Source organism: Pseudophryne corroboree, chromosome 4 (genome assembly GCF_028390025.1).
Source record: "Pseudophryne corroboree isolate aPseCor3 chromosome 4, aPseCor3.hap2, whole genome shotgun sequence".
Taxonomy (NCBI): domain Eukaryota; kingdom Metazoa; phylum Chordata; class Amphibia; order Anura; family Myobatrachidae; genus Pseudophryne; species Pseudophryne corroboree.
The window spans coordinates 338,312,512-338,336,597 of record NC_086447.1 but is presented as its reverse complement, the minus strand read 5'-3'; the positions used below and the strand labels follow the sequence as shown (position 1 = coordinate 338,336,597).

The following is a 24,086-nucleotide window of genomic DNA, read 5'->3' as shown; positions in this document are numbered from 1 at the left end:
GCCAGTTCCAGTGTGCTTTTGCTAAAAGAAAAATCTCTTCATACAAATAAATATGGTTACTACTTGTACACACTACCATATATCCTGTCTTATTATAGGTGATAACCTTCAAACAGCTGTAACAGTTGGGAAAAATTCAGGGATGATTCCTGATAACGGTAACATCATTATGTTGGAGGCCTGTGAACCTGATAAAGATTTACCGGCATCACTTACTTGGAAATCCATGACAGAAAACCAAACTGATGGAAACCTTTCAAAACCAAAAGTATGTTTTGTACTTTTCATAAAATAACTTATTAAGGCAGCACAGTCAGTATAATTTAATGGCAGACTTAATTTGCTTAACTACTTTTGCGTTATATGATTTTCATTACCAGAATCCAATTTTCTGCTATTTGTATTGCTCTGGGCATATGTTCAGGATCCCGGCTGTTGGGATCCCGGTAGCTGTAATACCAACACCAGAATCCCGACAGCCTTTCGAACACTGACGATGGAATCCCGAAAGGATCAGAATCATGACAATGGAATCCCGACATCAGGATCCCAAAGGTAAGTATTAATAGCTGCCTTAGAATTAGGTACACTCCAGGAGGGGTCAGGGCTATGCTGCGGGGTGGTAAAGGTTACGGTTAGGCTGCAGAGAGGAGGGGGTGGGTTAGGGTTAGGCACCACTGGGTTGGGCACTAAGGTAGGAGGGTTAGGCTTAGGCTGTGGGAAAGGGGGGTTAGGTTCAGGTACCACCGGGGGAGGTTAGGGTTAGGCACCAATACGGGAGTTTAGGGTTAGGCTGTGGACAGGGAGAGTTAGGGTTAGGGATTAGGGGAGGAAGGTTACGGTACCTAATGCACCCCTGTCGGCATTGCTGTGATCAGGATGCCAGCATAAGGATACTGACTACCGGCATCCCGACTGCCAGCTTTTCATATTGAAACTTTGCTCTGGATTTGATGCTATACTGTAGTATGCAGGGTGAGATCAGTAATGAGGGAAATCCCCTGGAAGAACTAATACTGGACACAGTGGCGCCGAGAAAAGGGGAAGTGCTGAGTTGGCCATGCCCCCTTCCAGTACCAGGGCCCAGCGGAGCTGTTGGCACCTCTGCCTGGACAAATCATTTTTATGAAAAGGTTTTGTCCGGTAGGATGATTATGGTATTTTATAATGCATGAGGGAGAATTAGCAAACCTCCAAGATAAAGTGAAGTTGCCCATAGCAACCAATTGGATTCTACAGTAGCTGTCATCTCTTAAACTGTGCTAGATAAATAATAGGTTAAAGCTGCTTGGTTGCTATGGGCAACTTCTACACTTTATCGCTCCTAGATGGTTTGCTGCATATCCCTTAAAAGGCCTTGGCCAAGGGCATTGTAGAGCATTGTGGTTTCTATTCCAGAATTTATGCATATACATGTTGGTTTCCATCCCAGAATTGATGCATATACATGCTTTATATTTAATAGCTTTATTGGTAATAATTGTCTTGATGTCAATAACTAGTGACTTAATTGCTTTGATAATAGGACTGCATATTGTTTTCAGGATTCCCGTATTGCTGTTAGTGATGAGTGGATAAATAAAAAAAACTCCTCTATTTTGGGGAACTTTCACTTTGTACTGACTGGAAAGTCCTACGCGATTATAGCTGAACACTTTTACAATGTACTACCAAAGGTAAGTATAGAACTTTAACTTTCATTAACTGTATACTCTGCATGTTGCTACTGTACATGGGTAAATCAAACTTTATCGGGACCCCAATATTTTATTAAGTTATGCTATCTTTTACACAGGTGGCTTTACATATGCCACCATGGGCATCTTAAGGGGCAAATATATTAAAGTCATAAGCACCTTTATATATGACTCCTCAAACAACATAGTGCATGACATCTGCAACCTCTTTGCCTGCCCCCGTCATACGTTTGGACCTTTCTGGATCTCACCACACCTTCAGATGATGTTATATGCTGCTCCCACTGAAGTCATACACATGCCTTACCATTGGCTACTGTATTGTGAGGATTATCACACCTTAATTAGGTTGTCAGGAGAGCACTTGGATAATATACTGGTATTATTGAAGGAAATCCTGGACTAAATGGTGAGCTCTGTAAGAATATGTACTAGCAGCATCATAGAAACTAGTCCTGTAACAAGAATATTTAATGCATTCATCTCTTATTATTTATATTAGATGAGTGCAAGTGAAATTTAAAATATTGCATTAAATTACATTAAAATGAGGCAAAATACCCAAACCATATTCTATCTATCTATCTATCTATCTATCTATCTATCTATCTATCTATCTATCTATCTATCTATCTATCTATCTATCTATATTATGTATGCAAGTGGGTAAAATAAGTATATCAACATTTAAATAAAATACAGTATATTTGTAATGAGGCTATTGTAATTAAATTTTCACCAAATGTCAGCAACAGCCCATGTAATTCACACATGCAAAGGAATCAAATCACAGAAGTCCATAAATTAAGTTATGTGTGATAATAAGAAATAACACAGGGAAATTGTATTGTATTGAATCTTTGTTGATGACAGCTTCAAAATGCCTCCTGCAGGGAGAAACTATTTGCATGCATTGGTCAGGTGTGATTTTGGCCCATTCTTCCACACAGTCTTCAAATCTTGAAGGTTCCTTGGGCATCTTCTATGAACTCTGATCTTTAGTTCTTTCCAGAGATTTTTAATTGGATTCAAGTGAGGTGATTGGCTGGGCCATTCAAGCAGCTTTATTTTTTTTCTCTGAAACCAATTGAGAGTGTCCTTGGCTGTGTTTTGGGATCATTGTCTTGGTGAACTGTCCACCCTTGTTTCATCTTCAGCATCCTAGTAGATGGCAGCAGATTTTTATGGCTTCCAAAGAGTTTAGTTTTGGTCTCATCTGACCAGACTATGGGGGTCATTCTGACCCGTTCGCACACTGCACTTCTTCGTCGATTGGGTCGGAACTGCGCATGCACTGCGGCCGCATTGTGCAGGCGCGTCGTTGTCCGTGACGCCCGTTGCAAGGCAGCGATGCTGCAAACGAAGAAAGCGGTCACAGCGGCAACTGCAAGAAGATTAACAGGAGGAAGGCGTTCCAGGGCGTCAACTGACCATTTCCTGGAGCGGTTCGGCGAACGCAGGTGTGTCCAGGCGTTTGGAGGGCGGATGTCTGACATCAATTCCGGGATCTGCATTGCTGGATCGATCGCACAGGGTAACTCATACCATGGTCTTCTTTTACCGTAAACTTTTTTTGCATAGCAGGGCTGCACAAGCGTTTGCAGCCTTGCTATGCAAAAATCCACTCCCATATAGGCGGTGTCTAGTTGATCGCATGGGCAGCAAAAAGTTGCTACGTGCGATCAACTCGGAATGACCCTCTGTAATCTCCCAATATTTCACAGGCTTGTCCAAATGTTTTGCAGCAAACTTTAAACAAGTTTCTACATGCTTTTTCTTCAGCAATGGAGTCTTACATGGTGATTCAGGCCATTGCGATTGAGTGAATTACTTACTGATTTGTTTTTTTTAAACAATTGTCCCTGCTAATACCAGGTCTTTCTGAAGATCTCCACAAGTGGTCATTGGCTCTTGGACAACTCTTATGATAATTCTTTTTACTTCACTGTCAGAAATCTTGCGAGAAGCACCTGGTCATGGCCGGTTTATGGTGAAATAATGTTATTTCCACTCAGGGGCGCTTTAAGAGAGGAGAATGCCCATGTGCTGCCTCCTCCATACAGGCCCCCTCCTCTCTGCAGGAGTGCTCTAGAGTCTGAGCACTAGAGGGCTTAGACTCTACTGCGCCTGCGCAGATCTCCGGGAAAATGGTGTGGTGGCCATTTTCTCAGTGATTTCTCAACTGCGCAGTGTGCTGTGTGGGTCCCCTCTATACTCAGGGGCCCGTGTGCACCGCACACACTGCACCCATTATAGAATCGCCAGTCTTTCCACTTCTGGATTATGGACCCAACAGTGCTCACTGGCACATTCAGAAGTTTAGAAATCCTTCTGCTCCAATGCCAATAGTATATTTTGCAACAATTATTATTATTACCACCAGTTATTTATATAGCGCACACATATTCCACAGCACTTTACAGAGAGTATTTGGCCATATCAGTCCCTGTCCCAGTTGAGCTTACAATCTATATTCCCTACCACACATACATGCACACACATTCACGCTAAGGTTAATATGTAGGGACCAGTATATTTTTGGATTGTGGGAGGAAACCGGAGTACCTGGACAAAACCCACGCAAGCACAGGGAGAATATACAAACTCCACACAGTTAGGGCCATGGTGGGAATCGAACCCATGACCTCAGTGATGTGAGGCAGTAATACTAACCATTACACCATCTGTGCTGCCCAATAAGGTCGCAAAGGTCTTGAGAGAGTTCTTTGCTGTTACTCATCATGAGAGGTTTCTTGTGTGACACCTTGGTAATGAGACACCTTTTAATAGGCCATGAGTTGGGACTGAACCAGCTTATATTAATTTGCACTGACAAGGGGCAGGGTTGCTTTCTAATTACTGACAGATTTCAGCTGGTGTTTTGGCTTTCCATGCCTTTTTGCACCTCCCTGTCTTCATGTGTTCAATTCTTTTTCCCTGTGTCATTTCACATTATTATACATAACGTAATTTATGGACATCTATGGTTTAATTTTCTTTGAGTGGATTGCATGGGTTGTTACTGACATTTGGTGAAAATGTCATTACAATAGCCCCATTACAAATATATTTACTGAGAAAAGTGTTGATGTGTTTAATACTTATTATACCCTCTGAAAATATCTGAAAAATACAGTTTACTTTCTGCATGACATGATAATATGACTTACGTAATCACACTGTATAGTGGCACAGAATAAAAAATTATATCACCAGGCCCTCTTTTATGAGTTGGCCCTTAGCAAATGTATCAATAGTGGGCCCACATGATTTGAATAATACATAGTGGTAACTGCAATTGTATCCTAAGAGATGCACTTACTGTTTTCTCTTTTCCTGGTACAACTTGTTCCCCATTTGAGAATCACGTTGGTCAAGCAACTCAAGCTTTTGGCTCCGTTACTAGGAAAAAAAGTGGTGGGACCTCTCTCTGGATGGGATGCGGTCAACATCCCGCTGGACGGGATCCCCGCGGTCGAAATACCGACGCCGGAATCCCGACCTCCACAATCCCGACATATTCTCCCTCCGTGGGTGTCCACGACACCCATAGAGGGAGAATATAATAGTGTGCCGAGCGTAGCGAGGCACCGTGCCCGCAGCGTGGCGAGCGAAGCGAGCCCGCAATGGGCTGCGTTCCGCTCGCCACCCCTGTCGGGATTGTGTGGTCGGGATTCCGGCGTCGGTATTTCGACCGCCGGGATCCCGTCCAGCGGGATTACGTACTGATCCCCTCTGGATGAGTCATGGCAAATTCTACCTTTTTCCTATTAAGTCCTGGGTGTTTCAGACTATTCATAAAGGTGCTCAGGACATCATCGCCACCCCTGTCGGGATTGTGTGGTCGGGATTCCGGCGTTGGTATTTCGACCGCCGGGATCCCGTCCAGCGGGATTACGTACTAATCCCCTCTGGATGAGTCATGGCAAATTCCACCTTTTTCCTATTAAGTCCTGGGTGTTTCAGACTATTCATAAAGGTGCTCAGGACATCATTTATCAAACAGAATTAAAAAATTTTAAGATATCACATTTACTGTATCAAAGCAGACGTTTCATTCTTATGTATTTATAGAATAAAAAAAGCATTAGAGAGCAGTGGTGGCTACTACCATTTAGAGTGATGGTGACTGAATAAGCTGCAGTCCAGTTGGGGGTTCAGATGGCTGTGGCACCTGCCAGACCCATTGTGCTTGCACAAAAGATAAGAGAGGTCAGCCAGCCCTGAGAAGCATGGCATGGCTGACAGAAAGACAGGGGAGGGCTTCCCACTGGCATCACTTTCATTACACACTGGACAAACAATCCAATGTGGAGAAAACACCTTCTCCTGGGAGTGCCTGAATGGCATGTGATGAGCAGATAATGCTTCCATTGGGAAGCCACTGCCAGTAAATCCAGTGTATGGACCTTAGAAGCTGATTGGTTGGTATGAACAACTTAGTACTTTATAGAAGGTTTTACATATTCCCCACTGGTGCCTCATGGACAGCATACTGTGCATGGAGTTACATTGAATGCAGTGGTCTGCAGCTAATTCAGATAACCGGGATCAAGTAGTCCCAGGTTTGTACATTGCGGTTATTTACATGATTTTTTTTGTTTTTGCAAGAAACTTACTTCCTGCCAACATCAGAAGTACTGCTTCAGTAACACGTGCTTCATAACAAACTGAGTAGTAATGGATATATTAGATGTAGTGTATTGGAACTTAGCATGTTGCACTTTTGCTCATCCTTTTTGACACTTTTCTGTCTTGAAGATACTGCTAAATGGAACCATTTTTGCTAGAATGACCCCGAGTCAAAAATCTAATCTTATTGAAGAACTTCAAAAATTAGAGTAAGTGTAAAGATAAAGTTACAACTAAGCATTCTAGTTGTTATATAAACCTACATGATGTTACTGACTATTGTGATTGAGTCCCTTTCCTGGTTTTCCAAAATCTGTTGACTAACATTTTCCATGTAAAATAACCCTTGTGCTATAGCTGCTTTACTACTAAACTAAAACATTAGTAAACAAATAAAAGGAAAAGATTAAAAGTAAAATGTGTCTGAACTACTATTTATACAAGCTTTCATTGTTTTAGATACTTGGTTGGGATGTGTGGAGATGGAGCAAATGACTGTGGGGTAAGCAAATATTATAAATATTAAAGAAATATACTTCAAAGGCCTCTCACACTGAGACTTTTCACACCTACACAGTAGGAATCGGCTTCTAACACCTGTCCAAAAGACTGCCTATCCTAGGATAATTGACTAAATCAGCAGTTATTTTATGTATCGCTTGCTTCAAATATACCCAATAGGTTATAGCAATAACTTTGTTCATAAACCCATTATAATTTTGGATCACATACTGAATTGGGTGAAAACAAAACACAAAAAGGAAAAAACAAAACAAACAAACAAACAAAAAAAAACACTGCTTTCTCTCCCTCTCTCATCATCATATGCAGCTCATACTTATAATAATCTGTCATTGATGACCAAATGTATACGTATTCCTCCAGCTTCATTCTCTCACTCCACCCACCACGTTCTGCAGTTCCTATCACACTATCACAGGCTACTGCTCTCCAATCCCTTGACATTTTAAAAAGAAAACACAGGCGCATTCATGGGTAGCGAACAGGCCAGAAATGTATTTCCCCTGATAACCACCTAAGTCCTTTGCCCACCTGCTCACCCTCATATTCAAAGAACAATCAAATAGAAGTGATACCCAAAAGACGGCCCTGTGTTTGGAAGAACAGAACTGTCAACTCTCGCTTTGTGACCCCCATACCCAGAGCTCCTGCACTTAACATAAAGAAAACTGAAGGCCCTCTGGTATGCCCAATCAGGTCAGTCCTTTGTTATGCCAGATCTATAAGAAACAAGACTGCAACAATTGCTGACCTTATTGAATCTGCAGATTTAGCCTGTATTACAGAGACCTGGCTAGATGAAAATGCAGCACCTATTTTGGAGGCTGCAGTACCAAAAAACTACTCTGTCATCCACAACCCAAGACTGGACCGCAGGGGTGGCGGGGTGGCTATCTGCTTCAAAAAAGAAATTACACTTAGGGTCCACCCTATTGAAATTACTCGCTCATTTGAGTGCATTGCTGCTCGGAGTTCGACAGGATTAGGTTTCAGAGTACTTCTCATTACCGGCCACCTGGAGATGGAAAGATATTTCTACAAGAAATTGCAGACACTGTTGCTGGCCTGGTTCTGGAAGATCAAAGATGGCTCATCCTCAGGGATTTCTATGCATGGGTGAATGATGAGCTCTCACGCCTTGGCCAAGACCTCCTGTGCACAATGAATGGTCTGGGCTTCACACAGGTCATTCCTTCTGCTACACATAAAGGTGGTCACACTCTCGATCTTGTCTTTCAGATTGGATTAGAAGTCACTGACCTGAAAATAAACCCAGTCATCTGGTCAGACCACTACTCCCTTTGGTTCTCAGTTGCAACCCCTCAAATAAGATCTCTGCCCGTGGAGTTGACCAGGTATCGTCCAAGGAGGGGTATGACTCCCCAGGCTCTTGCAGCAAATCTGTATCTCTCTGCTATACTGGGTGCCTGTGAAGATCCCTGTTCCCTAGTTCGTTATTATAATAAGGATGTTATGGCTGCAATTGGTATTATCGCCCCTGTGCGTATAAGACCTCGTAAACCACAACGTCAAGCTCCATGGTTCGACATCAGTGTTAGTGAGCTCAAGAAAAGGGGGCGTAGACTGGAAAGGTGATGGAGGAAGACTAACCTAGTGGATGACAAAATAAAACTAATACAGCATAACGAAGAATATCAATCGACAATCACTCGTAAGAAATCACAGTTCCTGTCAAATGAGATCACAGCAGCAAACAATAGGCCAGCTCACCTTTTCCGCACAGTGGAGATGCTTTGCAAGCCAGCATGCCTGCAGACTGATGAAACCCTCTCCCAGGCAAGATGCAACGAGTTTGCATACTTCTTTGCAGATAAAATATCCACCATCCGGGCTGGAATCTCCACAGTGCCATCAAAGGAGTACCAAATTACAAAGCCTGCCAATATAAGCTACCTGCCTTCATGGGCCAGCTTTGACCCAGTGGATGTAAAGGACACTGCTGAAATTGCTCGGATTTTGCGTCCCACCACCTGTGATCTGGACCCGGCCTCAACCAAGCTTCTAATAGGTTGTATGGATATAATTGGTCCTGTCTTTGCAAAAATTATTCAATGCTCTTTGCAGACAGGCATTTTTCCTGTACCCCTAAAGGAAGCAATTGTTAGACCGCTTCTTAAGAAACCTAATTTAGATCCCGACTGCACGACCAACTACAGACCGGTATCAAACCTTCCTTTCCTAGGAAAGGTTATTGAGAAAGTGGTTGCAAATCAACTGGAAACCCGCCTGACAACCCATGATATTTATGATCCATTTCAATCAGGATTCAGGAGAAGACATAGCACTGAAACAGCCCTGGTGTGTGTGTTAAATGATCTTCTGATGGCAAGAGACAGAGGTGACTGTTCAATATTAATCCTTCTGGATCTCTCTGCAGCATTTGATACCGTGGACCATAGGCTTCTGATTGAGCGACTGATACATTTTTGTGGCCTGGATGGCACAGTCCTAAGCAGGTTCAAATCATTTCTCACAGGCAGGTCACAGAGAGTATCGTCTGGATTATACTCATCACCACCAGTGCCATTGCCATGTGGTGTCCCACAAGGTTCTATACTATCCCCCATGCTTTTTGCAGTATACATGCTGCCATTGGGTGAAATAATCAGGCGCCATGGCCTGGTCTACCACTGCTATGCAGATGATACACAACTGTACTTGTCCTTTGCTCCTGGCACTGATAACCCAATAGCAACCCTAAATGGCTGTCTAGCTGAGCTACAGGAGTGTATAAGCGCCAGTTGGCTGGAACTGAACCCGGATAAAACAGAGGTCCTTATGATGTGACCGCAACATCAAAGGACAAGACTGCAGCATAGCCAACCAACTGGACTTACACTCGGGGATTCAGAATTACAGACCAGTGATCGTGTGCGGAATCTTGGCGTTGTCCTGGATGGTGGCTTGACACTTAAACATCAGATATCAGCCACAAACAAATCCTCATTCTTTCACCTGAGGAACATAGCCAGAATCAAGCACTTAATTCCCTCAGATGATATGCCAAAAGTCATACATGCATTTGTATCCTCTTGATTAGACTACTGTAATGCCCTCTACTTTGGTCTCTCAGCAAAAGAATTGCAACGCTTACAGCTGGTGCAAAACACAGCTGCCAGGCTGTTAACCAACCAGCCCCGTTCTAGCCACATAACACCCATCCTCTACACCCTTCACTGGCTGCCTGTAAGATGGCGAATCATCTTCAAGATTGGCTTACTGAATTTCAAAGCACTACATGACCAGGGCCCAAGGTACCTGAAACAGCTTCTGACCCCATACTGCCCCACTCGATTACTGCGATCTGTAGATGAAGGACTTTTAGCAGTACCTAGAATCTACCGTATTTCATCTGGGGGTCGAGCTTTTAGTCATGCGGCTCCAACTCTATGGAACTCACTTCCCCGCACAGTGCGAGAGGCCCCAACTATAGAATCCTTCAAAAGTATACTCAAGACTTTCCTGTTTACTCAAGCATTTCCATGTCCCCTTAGTATCTACATGCTTCTGTATTTTATGAAAATGTACTTCATTATTTTCTGTACTATATTATGCTATGTATCTGTTAATCGCCTTGGGTCCTATTGGAGAAAGAGCGCTATATAAATAAAATTATTATTATTATTATTATTATTATTATTATTATAGATAAGAAAACACCTCAATTTATGTTGTGATAACATTAAGTTTTGATATTGTTATTTTTTATGTGGGATGGTATCGGGATCCCAACGATTGGGATGCCGGCAGTCAAAATACTGACAGCAGCATCCCAAAAGTCAGGATTCTGACAACAAGGTGGTAACGAGACTAGCCCTAATCCCCAAATCCCCCTAACCCTAATTAGTGGCTCTCCTTATCAACATAACATTTTATTATTTCACTATGTCAGTAAAACTCCTGCATGCATCTTTTCCTCTGCATACCTCCTGCCTCCCCCACACCTCTCAGTAAATCTCCTGTGTGACACTTTCCACCCATAAAGCTCCTTTCTGTCTCTCCCACCATCTCTGCACATTCTTCCTATTGCCATATAGTGTCAGCTTGTGACCCTGACTCCTACTCCAATGGGTGTGTGGTTCTCTTATGCACTTCTCCTCCCTGCTTTCTTGATTATTTTACTACCTGGTTTCCAGCCCACTCACGGACATGTATACAAACCCTTCATCCATTGCTGCCAGTGATGGCAGCTGCCCATGGACTGCTGCACAGACCACGCATTGCATGGAGGGGAGGGGGGGAGGGAGATGTTTAGCACATATAAACATACATGCAACGTTGTATGCAGGGGCATTTTAAGAGAAGAAGGGACCCGCATGCACCCTCTATTGCGGGCCCCCTCCTCTCCAGCAGCAGTAGACTCTGTCATAATGCCATAGTCCACTGCGCATGCACAGGTCTCCTGAAACATAGCGCCCGCGCCTTGTTCACGGAGAAATCTCCAGTGCGCATGCGCAAATTACTTGGAAATGGCAGTGGCGGACATTTTTTGAGGGATTTCGGTCCACAGTGCAGGGCTGCTGTCTTAGGACAATGGAGGGATCAGTATAATATATGGGTGCAGTGTGTGCAGTGTGGGTCCCCCCTGGACCCAGGGGCCCGTGTGCACCGCCCTCACTGCACCCATTATAGAAACACCTATGGTTGTGTGTAATATATGTGCTAGCTGCCTTTCCACAGGGATCAGCAGCGTTGTGCGTTTCAGAGCCACCTCTGCCCGGGACAAAGCATTCAGCTTCTCTTCTCCTTCTAAGCCCTCCCCCAGATTGCCTGGTTTCACAGGAGTCTGCGGCAGGGCCCTCTGTGTGTCTCTGCATCTGTCTCCTCTTCTATGTGTATGTTCCTATCTTTCCACATCTGTTGGTCTGCCTATATTTTGTTTGTTTACCTTTCTCTCTTTAACAACCCCATGGTTGTCTGTCCTTTATTTCTACCATTTATGAGTCCGTCCCATTTACCTCTCTTATCATGTCTTTCCCCAAACCTTCTTCTACCAATGGGCAACACTCCCTTTTCCATTGTGCGCCCTCACAAACCACTTTTCCTCTTGTGCTCTACCTTCCCCCTCCCCATTATTATATCTTTTCTCTCTTCAAACATTACATTTTTCTACCTCTTCTTCTGAAATTGATGGCATACTGGTATCTGCGATATGGACAAATGTTGGCGCAGCTGTGTCCAACACCACAAACTGTAGCTGAATCTGAATATGGCAGGGAAACATAACACTTTGATTTCTGTCATTTTTTCTGATCTACAGAATAGGAAACTACTCATACATTATAAGTCTTATTCATTAAGATAAAAATAAAAGAATGGATACCGTGAAGGAAGTCCCTAAGTAGTAGAATACATTGCCCAGGACATATGAGGGCTCTGGCTGTAACATCATGAGGAAAGTGGGGTTAGGGAGTAATTTGGGTCACAGCAATATAATAAATGTGAGGTGTTTTTCTCCAGTAGGCTTTTCTGAGGTTTCAGTGATACACCAGTATAATTCCTGGAAAACACTACTGCTGCATATGATCATTAACATTCACCATGCTGCTCCACTCTCATAAGGTGGATACACACTAGGCAATGTGCTCTATGAGCCACTTGAACATAATTTATATCACAGCTCCTTTATATATGACTTCATACTTCCCAACATTGCCTGAGTCTAAATAACTATATAAATAACTGTTAATAAAACAAATACTGTTGTACAGTTGTAATAATGTAGATAAGCTTCCTCCAAAGCTTAAAAGCAGATATTTAGTTTAACCATTTAGCAGTCTGTCTACTGAGCACATTGGGGGTCATTCCGAGTTGTTCGCTCGTTGCCGATTTTTGCAACGGAGCGATTAATGCGAAAATGCGCATGCGCATGGTACGCGGTGCGCATGCGCTAAGTATTTTAGCTCAAAACTTAGTAGATTTACTCACGGCAGAGCGAAGAATTTCTATAGTTGAAGTGATCGTAGTGTGATTGACAGGAAGTAGGTGTTTCTGGGCGGAAACTCAGCGTTTTCACGGCGTTTGCGGAAAAACGCAGGCGTGTCAGGGAAAAACGCGGGAGTGTCTGGAGAAACGGGGGAGTGGCTGTCTGAACGCAGGGCGTGTTTGTGACGTCAACCCAGGTTCGAAACTGACTGAACTGATTACTAATCGTGAGTAGTTCCGGAGCTACTCAGAAACTGCTAAAAATTATTTATTTTTAATTCTGCTAATCTTTCGTTTGCAATTCTGCTAAGCAAAGATACACTCCCAGAGGGTGGCGGCCTAGCGTGTGCATTGCTTCTAAAATCTGCTAGCGAGCGAACAACTCGGAATCACCCCCATTATGCCATAGAGATGGAAGCCTTGTGTCAGTACTGCACCCAATTGCACTATCAATAACATCTGGGAATGCACTTTGTATGTGAGCCCTAAATTACTGGCCCATGTGGGTTATATAAGCTGAGGCTGTTTCTGGCACACATGTGCAGATGCACACTAGTGATGAGCGGGTTCGGTTTCCGAGAAACCGAACCCACCCGAGCTTTACCTTTTTTTACACGGGTCCGAGCAGACTCGGATCCTCCCGCCTTGCTCGGCTAACCCGAGCGCGCCCGAACGTCATCATCCCGCTGTCGGATTCTCGCGAGATTCGGATTCTATATAAGCAGCCGCGCGTCGCCGCCATTTTCACACGTGCATTGAGATTGATAGGGAGAGGACGTGGCTGGCGTCCTCTCCGTTTATATACGAGACAGTTGATCTGATTGCTTTGCTTTGCTTGTTTATTTTACTATTGTGGGGAGGATTGGGGAGCAGCTGTTAGGAGTAGTACAGTGCAGAGTTTTGCTGATAGTGACCACCAGTTTTTTATCCGTTCTCTTCTCTGCCTGAAAAAAACGCTCCATACCATATCTGTGCTCACTGCTCAGTGTGCTGCATGATATATCTGTGCTGAGTGCTCACACTGCTTAATTGTGGGGACTGGGGAGCAGCTATAGCAGGAGTACAGTGCAGAGTTTTGCTGACAGTGACCACCAGTATACGTTTGTCTGCCTGAAAAACACTCATGTGGCTTTTTTTTTATACTAGTAGTTTAGCAGTTTGCTGACAGTGTCCACCAGGTCCATTATACTGTATATAGCAGTACGGTAGGCCACTGCTGTACCTACCTCTGTGTCGTCACTCGTCATCCATAAAGTATACTATCCATCCATCTACATTGTATACCTGTGGTGGCTTTTTTTTTATACTAGTAGTTTAGCAGTCTGCTGACAGTGTCCACCAGGTCCATTATACTGTATATAGCAGTACGGTAGGCCACTGCTGTACCTACCTCTGTGTCGTCACTCGTCATCCATAAAGTATACTATCCATCCATCTACATTGTATACCTGTGGTGGCTTTTTTTTTATACTAGTAGTTTAGCAGTCTGCTGACAGTGTCCACCAAGTCCATTATACTGTATATAGCAGTACGGTAGGCCACTGCTGTACCTACCTCTGTGTCATCACTCGTCATCCATAAAGTATACTATCCATCCATCTACATTGTATACTTGTGGGGGCTTTTTTTCATACTAGTAGTTTAGCAGTCTGCTGACAGTGTCCACCAGGTCCATTATACTGTATATAGCAGTACGGTAGGCCACTGCTGTACCTACCTCTGTGTCGTCACTCGTCATCCATAAAGTATACTATCCATCCATTTACATTGTATACCTGTGGTGGCTTTTTTTTTTATACTAGTAGTTTAGCAGTCTGCTGACAGTGTCCACCAGGTCCATTATACTGTATATAGCAGTACGGTAGGCCACTGCTGTACCTACCTCTGTGTCGTCACTCGTCATCCATAAAGTATACTATCCATCCATCTACATTGTATACCTGTGGTGGCTTTTTTTTGTACTAGTAGTTTAGCAGTCTGCTGACAGTGTCCACCAGGTCCATTATACTGTATATAGCAGTACGGTAGGCCACTGCTGTACCTACCTCTGTGTAGTCACTCATCATCCATAAAGTATACTATCCATCCATCTACATTGTATACCTGTGGTGGCTTTTTTTTTTATACTAGTAGTTTAGCAGTCTGCTGACAGTGTCCACCAGGTCCATTATACTGTATATAGCAGTACGGTAGGCCACTGCTGTACCTACCTCTGTGTCGTCACTCGTCATCCATAAAGTATACTATCCATCCATCTACATTGTATACCTGTGGTGGCTTTTTTTTTATACTAGTAGTTTAGCAGTCTGCTGACAGTGTCCACCAGGTCCATTATACTGTATATAGCAGTACGGTAAACCACTGCTGTACCTACCTCTGTGTCGTCACTCGTCATCCATAAAGTATACTATCCATCCATCTACATTGTATACCTGTGGTGGCTTTTTTTTTATACTAGTAGTTTAGCAGTATGCTGACAGTGTCCACCAGGTCCATTATACTGTATATAGCAGTACGGTAGGCCACTGCTGTACCTACCTCTGTGTCGTCACTCGTCATCCATAAAGTATACTATCCATCCATCTACATTGTATACCTGTGGTGGCTTTTTTTTTTCCTACTAGTAGTTTAGCAGTCTGCTGACAGTGTCCACCAGGTCCATTATACTGTATATAGCAGTACGGTAGGCCACTGCTGTACCTACCTCTGTGTCGTCACTCGTCATCCATAAAGTATACTATCCATCCATCTATATTGTATACTTGTGGTGGCTTTTTTTTATACTAGTAGTTTAGCAGTCTGCTGACAGTGTCCAGCAAGTCCATTATACTGTATATAGCAGTACGGTAGGCCACTGCTGTACCTACCTCTGTGTCGTCACTCGTCATCCATAAAGTATACTATCCATCCATCTACATTGTATACCTGTGGTGGCTTTTTTTTTATACTAGTAGTTTAGCAGTCTGCTGACAGTGTCCACCAGGTCCATTATACTGCATATAGCAGTACGGTAGGCCACTGCTGTACCTACCTCTGTGTCGTCACTCGTCATCCATAAAGTATACTATCCATCCATCTACATTGTATACCTGTGGTGGCTTTTTTTTTTATACTAGTAGTTTAGCAGTCTGCTGACAGTGTCCACCAGGTCCATTATACTGTATATAGCAGTACGGTAGGCCACTGCTGTACCTACCTCTGTGTCGTCACTCGTCATCCATAAAGTATACTATCCATCCATCTACATTGTATACCTGTGGTGCCTTTAAGTTGTGCGCATTAAAATATGGAGAACAAAAATGTGGAGGTTAAAAAAATAGGGAAAGATCAAGATCCACTTCCACCTCGTGCTGAAGCTGCTGCCACTACTCATGGCCGAGACGATGAAATGCCATCAACGTCGTCTGCCAAGGCCGATGCCCAATGTCATAGTACAGAGCATGTAAAATCCAAAACACAAAAGATCAGTAAAATGCCTCAAAAATCAAAATTAAAAGCGTCTGAGGAGAAGCGTAAACTTGCCAATATGCCATTTACGACACGGAGTGGCAAGGAACGGCTGAGGCCCTTACCTATGTTCATGGCTAGTGGTTCAGCTTCACATGAGGCTTGAAGCACTCATCCTCTCGCTAGAAAAAAGAAAAGACTTAAGCTGGCAAAAGCACAGCAAAGAACTGTGCGTTCTTCAAAATCACAAATCCCCAAGGAGAGTCCAATTGTGTCGGTTGCGATGCCTGATTCCCAACACTGGACGGGAAGAGCTTGCGCCTTCCACCATTTGCACGCCCCCTGCAAGTGCTGGAAGGAGCACCCGCAGTCCAGTTCCTGATAGTCAAATTGAAGATGTCACTGTTGAAGTACACCAGGATGAGGATATAGGTGTTGCTGGCGCTGTGGAGGAAATTGACAAGGAGGATTCTGATGGTGAGGTGGTTTGTTTAAGTCAGGCACCCGGGGAGACACCTGTTGTCCGTGGGAGGAATTTGGCCCTTGATATGCCTGGTCAAAATACAAAAAAAATCAGCTCTTCGGTGTGGAATTATTTCAACACAAATGCGGACAACAGGTGTCAAGCCGTGTGTTGCCTTTGTCAAGCTGTAATAAGTAGGGGTAAGGACGTTACCACCTCAGAACATCCTCCCTTATACGTCACCTGCAGCGCATTTATCATAAGTCAGTGACAAGTTCAAAAACTTTGGGTGACAGCGGAAGCAGTCCACTGACCACTAAATCCCTTCCTCTTGTAACCAAGCTCCTGCAAACAACACCGCCAACTCCCTCAGTGTCAATTTCCTCCTTACCCAGGAAAGCCAATAGTCCTGCAGGCCATGTCACTGACAAGTCTGACGAGTCCTCTCCTGCCTGGGATTCCTCCGATGCATCCTTGAGTGTAACGCCTACTGCTGCTGGCGCTGCTGTTGTTGCTGCTGGGAGTTGATCGTCATCCCAGAGGGGAAGTCGGAAGACCACTTGTACTACTTCCAGTAAGCAATTGACTGTCCAACAGTCCTTTGCGAGGAAGATGAAATATCACAGCAGTCATCCTGCTGCAAAGCGGATAACTGAGGCCTTGGCAGCCTGGGCGGTGAGAAACGTGGTTCCGGTATCCATCGTTAATTCAGAGCCAACTAGAGACTTGATTGAGGTACTGTGTCCCCGGTACCAAATACCATCTAGGTTCCATTTCTCTAGGCAGGCGATACCGAAAATGTACACAGACCTCAGAAAAAGACTCACCAGTGTCCTAAAAAATGCAGTTGTACCCAATGTCCACTTAACCACGGACATGTGGACAAGTGGAGCAGGGCAGACTCAGGACTATATGACTGTGACAGCCCACTGGGTAGATGTATTGCCTTCCGCAGCAATAACAGCAGCGGCGGCACCAGTAGCAGCATCTCGCAAACGCCAACTCGTTCCTAGGCAGGCTACGCTTTGTATCACCGCTTTCCATAAGAGGCACACAGCTGACAACCTCTTACGGAAATTGAGGAACATCATCGCAGAATGGCTTAACCCAATTGGACTCTCCTGGGGATTTGTGACATCGGACAACGCCAGCAATATTGTGCGTGCATTACATCTGGGCAAATTCCAGCACGTCCCATGTTTTGCACATACCTTGAATTTGGTGGTGCAGAATTATTTAAAAAACGACACAAGAGATGCTGTCGGTGGCCCGAAGAATTGCGGGCCACTTTCGGCGTTCAGGCACCGCGTACAGAAGACTGGAGCACCACCAAAAATACCTGAACCTGCCCTGCCATCATCTGAAGCAAGAGGTGGTAACGAGGTGGAATTCAACCCTCTATATGCTTCAGAGGATGGAGGAGCAGCAAAAGGCCATTCAAGCCTATACATCTGGCCACGATATAGGCAAAGGAGGTGGAATGCACCTGTCTCAAGCGCAGTGGAGAATGATTTCAACGTTGTGCAAGGTTCTGCAACCCTTTGAACTTGCCACACGTGAAGTCAGTTCAGACACTGCCAGCCTGAGTCAGGTCATTCCCCTCATCAGGCTTTTGCAGAAGAAGCTGGAGACATTGAAGGAGGAGCTAAAACAGAGCGATTCCGCTAGGCATGTGGGACTTGTGGATGGAGCCCTTCATTCGCTTAACCAGGATTCACGGGTGGTCAATCTGTTGAAATCAGAGCACTACATTTTGGCCACCGTGCTCGATCCTAGATTTAAAACCTATGTTGTATCTTTCTTTCCGGCAGACACAAGTCTGCAGGGGCTCAAAGACCTGCTGGTGAGAAAATTGTCAAGTCAAGCGGAACGTGACCCGTCAACAGCTCCTCCTTCACATTCTCCCGCAACTGGGGGTGCGAGGAAAAGGCTAAGAATTCCGAGCCCACCCGCTGGCGGTGATGCAGGGCAGTCTGGAGCGAGTGCGACATCTGGTCCGGACTGAAGGACCTGCCAACGATTACTGACATGTCGTCTACTGTCACTGCATATGATTCTCTCACCATTGAAAGAATGGTGGAGGATTATATGAGTGACCGCATCCAAGTAGGCACGTCAGACAGTCCGTACGTATACTGGCAGGAAAAAGAGGCAATTTGGAGGCCCTTGCAGAAACTGGCTTTATTCTACCTAAGTTTCCCTCCCTCCAGTGTGTACTCCGAAAGAGTGTTTAGTGCAGCCGCTCACCTTGTCAGCAATCGGCGTACGAGGTTACTTCCAGAAAATGTGGAGAAGATGATATTCATTAAAATGAATTATAATCAATTCCTCCGTGGAGACATTCACCAGCAGCAATTGCCTCCAGAAAGTACACGGGGACCTGAGATGGTGGATTCCAGTGGGGACGAATTAATAATCTGTGAGGAGGGGGATGTACACAGTGAAAGGGGTGATGAATCGGACGATGATGATGAGGTGGACTTCTTGCCTCTGTAGAGCCAGTTTGTGCAAGAAGAGATTGATTGCTTCTTTTTTGGTGGGGGCCCAAACCAACCAGTCATTTCAGTCACAGTCGTGTGGCAGACCCTGTCGCTGAAATGATGGGTTCGTTAAAGTGTGCATGTCCTGTTTATACAACATAAGGGTGGGTGGGAGGGCCCAAGGACAATTCCATCTTGCACCTCTTTTTTCTTTCATTTTTCTTTGCATCATGTGCTGTTTGGGGAGTATTTTTTTGAAGGGCCATCCTGCCTGACACTGCAGTGTCACTCCTAGATGGGCCAGGTGTTTGTGTCGGCCACTTGGGTCGCTGAGCTTAGTCACACAGCTACCTCATTGCGCCTCTTTTTATCTTTGCATCATGTGCTGTTTGGGGACTATTTTTTTCAAGTGCCATCCTGTCTGACACTGCAGTGCCACACCTAGATGGGCCAGGTGTTTGTGTCGGCCACTAGGGTCGCTTAGCTTAGTCACACAGCTACCTCATTGTGCCTCTTTTTTTCTTTGGATCATGTGCTGTTTGGTGACTATTTTTTTCAAGTGCCATCCTGTCTGACACTGCAGTGCCACTCCTAGATGGGCAAGGTGTTTGTGTCGGCCACTAGGGTCGCTTAGCTTTGTCACACAGCTACCTCATTGCGCCTCTTTTTTTCTTTGCATCATGTGCTGTTTGGGGACTATTTTTTTCAAGTGCCATCCTGTCTGACACTGCAGTGCCACTCCTAGATGGGCCAGGTGTTTGTGTCGGCCACTAGGGTCGCTTAGCTTAGTCACACAGCTACCTCATTGTGCCTCTTTTTTTCTTTGCATCATGTGCTGTTTGGGGACTATTTTTTTCAAGTGCCATCCTGTCTGACACTGCAGTGCCACTCCTAGATGGGCAAGGTGTTTGTGTCGGCCACTAGGGTCGCTTAGCTTTGTCACACAGCTACCTCATTGCGCCTCTTTTTTTCTTTGCATCATGTGCTGTTTGGGGACTATTTTTTTCAAGTGCCATCCTGTCTGACACTGCAGTGCCACTCCTAGATGGGCCAGGTGTTTGTGTCGGCCACTAGGGTCGCTTAGCTTAGTCACACAGCTACCTCATTGCGCCTCTTTTTTTCTTTGCATCGTGCTGTTTGGGGACTATTTTTTTCAAGTGCCATCCTGTCTGACACTGCAGTGCCACTCCTAGATGGGCCAGGTGTTTGTTTCGGCCACTAGGGTCGCTTAGCTTAGTCACACAGCTACCTCATTGCGCCTCTTTTTTTCTTTGCATCATGTGCTGTTTGGGGACTATTTTTTTCAAGTGCCATCCTGTCTGACACTGCAGTGCCACTCCTAGATGGTCCAGGTGTTTGTGTCGGCCACTAGGGTCGCTTAGCTTAGTCACACAGCTACCTCATAGCGCCTATTTTTTTCTTTGCATCATGTGCTGTTTGGGGACTATTTTTTTCAAGTGCCATCCTGTCTGACACTGCAGTGCCACTCCTAGATGTGCCAGGTGTTTGTGTCGGCCACTAGGGTCGCTTAGCTTAGTCACACAGCTACCTCATTGCGCCTCTTTTTTTCTTTGCATTATGTGCTGTTTGGGGACTATTTTTTTCAAGTGCCATCCTGTCTGACACTGCAGTGCCACTCCTAGATGGGCCAGGTGTTTGTGTCGGCCACTTGGGTCGCTGAGCTTAGTTACACAGCTACCTCATTGCGCCTCTTTTTTTCTTTGCATCATGTGCTGTTTGGGGACTATTTTTTTCAAGTGCCATCCTGTCTGACACTGCAGTGCCACTCCTAGATGGGCCAGGTGTTTGTGTCGGCCACTAGGGTCGCTTAGCTTAGTCACACAGCTACCTCATTGCGCCTCTTTTTTTCTTTGCATCATGTGCTGTTTGGGGACTATTTTTTTCAAGTGCCATCCTGTCTGACACTGCAGTGCCACTCCTAGATGGGCCAGGTGTTTGTGTCGGCCACTAGGGTCACTTAGCTTAGTCACACAGCTGCCTCATTGCGCCTCTTTTTTTCTTTGCATCATGTGCTGTTTGGGGACTATTTTTTTGAAGTGCCATCCTGCCTGACACTGCAGTGCCACTCCTAGATGGGGCAGGTGTTTGTGTCGGCCACTTATGTCGCTTAGTTTAGCCATCCAGCGACCTCAGTGCAAATTTTAGGACTAAAAATAATATTGTGAGGTGTGAGGTGTTCAGAATAGGCTGAAAATGAGTGGAAATTATGGTTATTGAGGTTAATAATACCATGGGAACAAAATGACCCCCAATTTCTATGATTTAAGCTGTTTTTTAGTGTTTTTTGAAAAAAACACCCGAATCCGAAACACACCCGAATCCGACAAAAAATTTCCGGTGAGGTTTTGCCAAAACGCGTCCGAACCCAAAACACGGCCGCGGAACCGAACCCAAAACCAAAACACAAAACGCGAAAAATTTCCGGTGCACATCATTACGCACGGTTTTCAAAGCATAAAGATTATGAATGAGGAATGTATGGCATTTTGTGGAGATTGCTAGGTGTATTTAGAGTAATGGATAGACTGGTTGGAAAGGAAATGGTTAAAAAATATTTTTTTCATGTCCCTGGGAAGTCTCTTCATGAGATTCCTTTTGATCATCCCAATACAACTTTATGTGGGACTTTCTTGGTTCAGTATATTTCAACCAATGCAGAAACATTCAAACATATTACAGGTTGAGTATCCCTTATCCAAAATGCTTGGGACCAGAGGTATTTTGGATATTGGATTTTTCCGTATTTTGGAATAATTGCATACCATAATGAGATATCATGGTGATGGGACCTAAATCTAAGCACAGAATGCATCTATGTTTTATATACACCTCATACACACAGCCTGAAGGTCATTTTAGCCAATATTTTTTATAACTTTGTACATTAAACAAAGTGTGTGTTTATTCACACAATTCATTTATGTTTCATATACACCTTATACACACAGCCTGAAGGTCATTTAATACATTATTTTTAATAACTTTGTGTATTAAACAAAGTTTGTGTACATTGAGTCATCAAAAAACAAAGGTTTCACTATCTCACTCTCACTCAAAAAAGTCCGTATTTCGGAATATTCCGTATTTCGGAATATTTGGATATGGGATACTCAACCTGTATTAAATTCTGTTTTAAAGTAGACCGATGGACAATAAGTCAGTTGTGCAGTTTCCTCAATGTTACGCTAATTGTTTACGCTTTATTCCTAGCTACAGGCGTACCTATGCGTATCGACACTTAGTGTACCTTTTGAGCATTTGTGATGCTCTCGTAATACAGTACCTTGGTGATTATATATGGCTACAGCAATATAATACACTTAAACCTTAGTATAGTGTTGGAAATAGAGATGTGCACCGGAAATTTTTCGGGTTTTCGTTGTGGATTCGGTTCCGCGGCCGTGTTTTGGATTCGGACGAGTTTTGGCAAAACCTCCCTGAAAATCTTTTGGCGGATTCGGGTGTGTTTTGGATTCGGGTGTTTTTTTGTTAAAAAACCCTCAAAAACAGCTTAAATCATAGAATTTGGGGGTAATTTTGATCCCATAGTATTATTAACCTCAATGACCATAATTTCCACTAATTTCCAGTCTATTCTGAACACCTCCAACCTCACAATATTATTTTTAGTCCTAAAATTTGCACCGAGGTCGCTGGATGACTAAGCTAAGCGACCCAAGTGGGCGGCACAAACACCTGGCACATCTAGGAGTGGCACTGCAGTTTCAGACAGGATGGCACTTAAAAAAATTAGCCCCAAACATCACATGATGCAGAGATAAATAAAAAAAAGAGGTGCAAGATGGTATTGTCCTTGGGCCCTCCCAGCCACTCTTATGTTGTATAAACAGGACATGCACACTTTAACAATCCCATCATTTCAGCCACAGGGTCTGCCACATGACTGTGACTGAAATGACTGGTTGGTTTGGGCCCCCACCAAAAAAGAAGCAATTAATCTCTCCTTGCACAAACTGGCTCTACATAGGCAAGATGTCCACCTCCTCCTCATCGTCCGATTCCTCACCTCTTTCACTGTGTACATCCCCTTCCTCACAGAGTATTAATTCGTCCCCACTGGAATACACCATCTCAGGTCCCTGTGTACTTTCTGGAGGCAATTGCTGGTGAATGTCTCCATGGAGGAATTGATTATAATTCATTTTGATGAACATCATCTACTCCACATTTTCTGGAAGTAACCTCATACGCCGATTGCTGACAAGGTGACCGGCTGCACTAAACACTCTTTCGGAGTACACACTGGAGGGGGGGCAACTTAGGTAACGAAAAGCCAGTTTGTGTAAGGGCCTCCAAATTGCCTCTTTTTCCTGCCAGTATACGTACGGACTGTCTGACGTGCCTACTTGGATACTGTCACTCATATAATCCTCCACCATTCTTTCAATGGTCACAGAATCATATGCAGTGACAGTAGATGACATGTTAGTAATCGTTGTCAGGTCCTTCAGTCCGGACCAGATGTCAGCACTCACTCCAGACTGCACTGCATCACCGCCAGCGGGTAGGCTCGGAATTCTTAGCCTTTTCCTCGCAACAGATTGACCACCCGTGAATCCTGGTTAAGCGAATGAAGGGCTCGATCCACATGCTTAGCAGAATCGCTTCGTTTTAGCTCCTCCTTCAATCTCTCCAGCTGCTTCTGCAAAAGTCTGATGAGGGGAATGACCTGACTCAGGCTGGCAGTGTCTGAACTGACTTCACGTGTGGCAAGTTCAAAGGGTTGCAGAACCTTGCACAACGTTGAAATCATTCTCCACTGCGCTTGAGTCAGGTGCATTCCCTCTCCTTTGCCTATATCGTAGGCAGATGTATAGGCTTGAATGGCCTTTTGCTGCTCCTCCATCCTCTGAAGCA

The 24,086-nt window shown here is 44.4% G+C and overlaps 1 protein-coding gene across 1 annotated transcript in view; it reads left to right on the top strand.

The window, feature by feature from the left end:
• The window catches only part of LOC134909505 (probable cation-transporting ATPase 13A4), a 332,428-nt gene that overhangs the window by 218,687 nt on the left and 89,655 nt on the right, over window positions 1–24,086 (top strand). Inside the window, exons 19-22 of the mRNA XM_063916442.1 lie at window positions 99–268; window positions 1,545–1,676; window positions 6,459–6,538; window positions 6,789–6,831. Of these exons, the coding sequence (XP_063772512.1) occupies window positions 99–268; window positions 1,545–1,676; window positions 6,459–6,538; window positions 6,789–6,831 (425 nt within the window). The remainder of the gene's footprint in view (window positions 1–98; window positions 269–1,544; window positions 1,677–6,458; window positions 6,539–6,788; window positions 6,832–24,086) is intronic.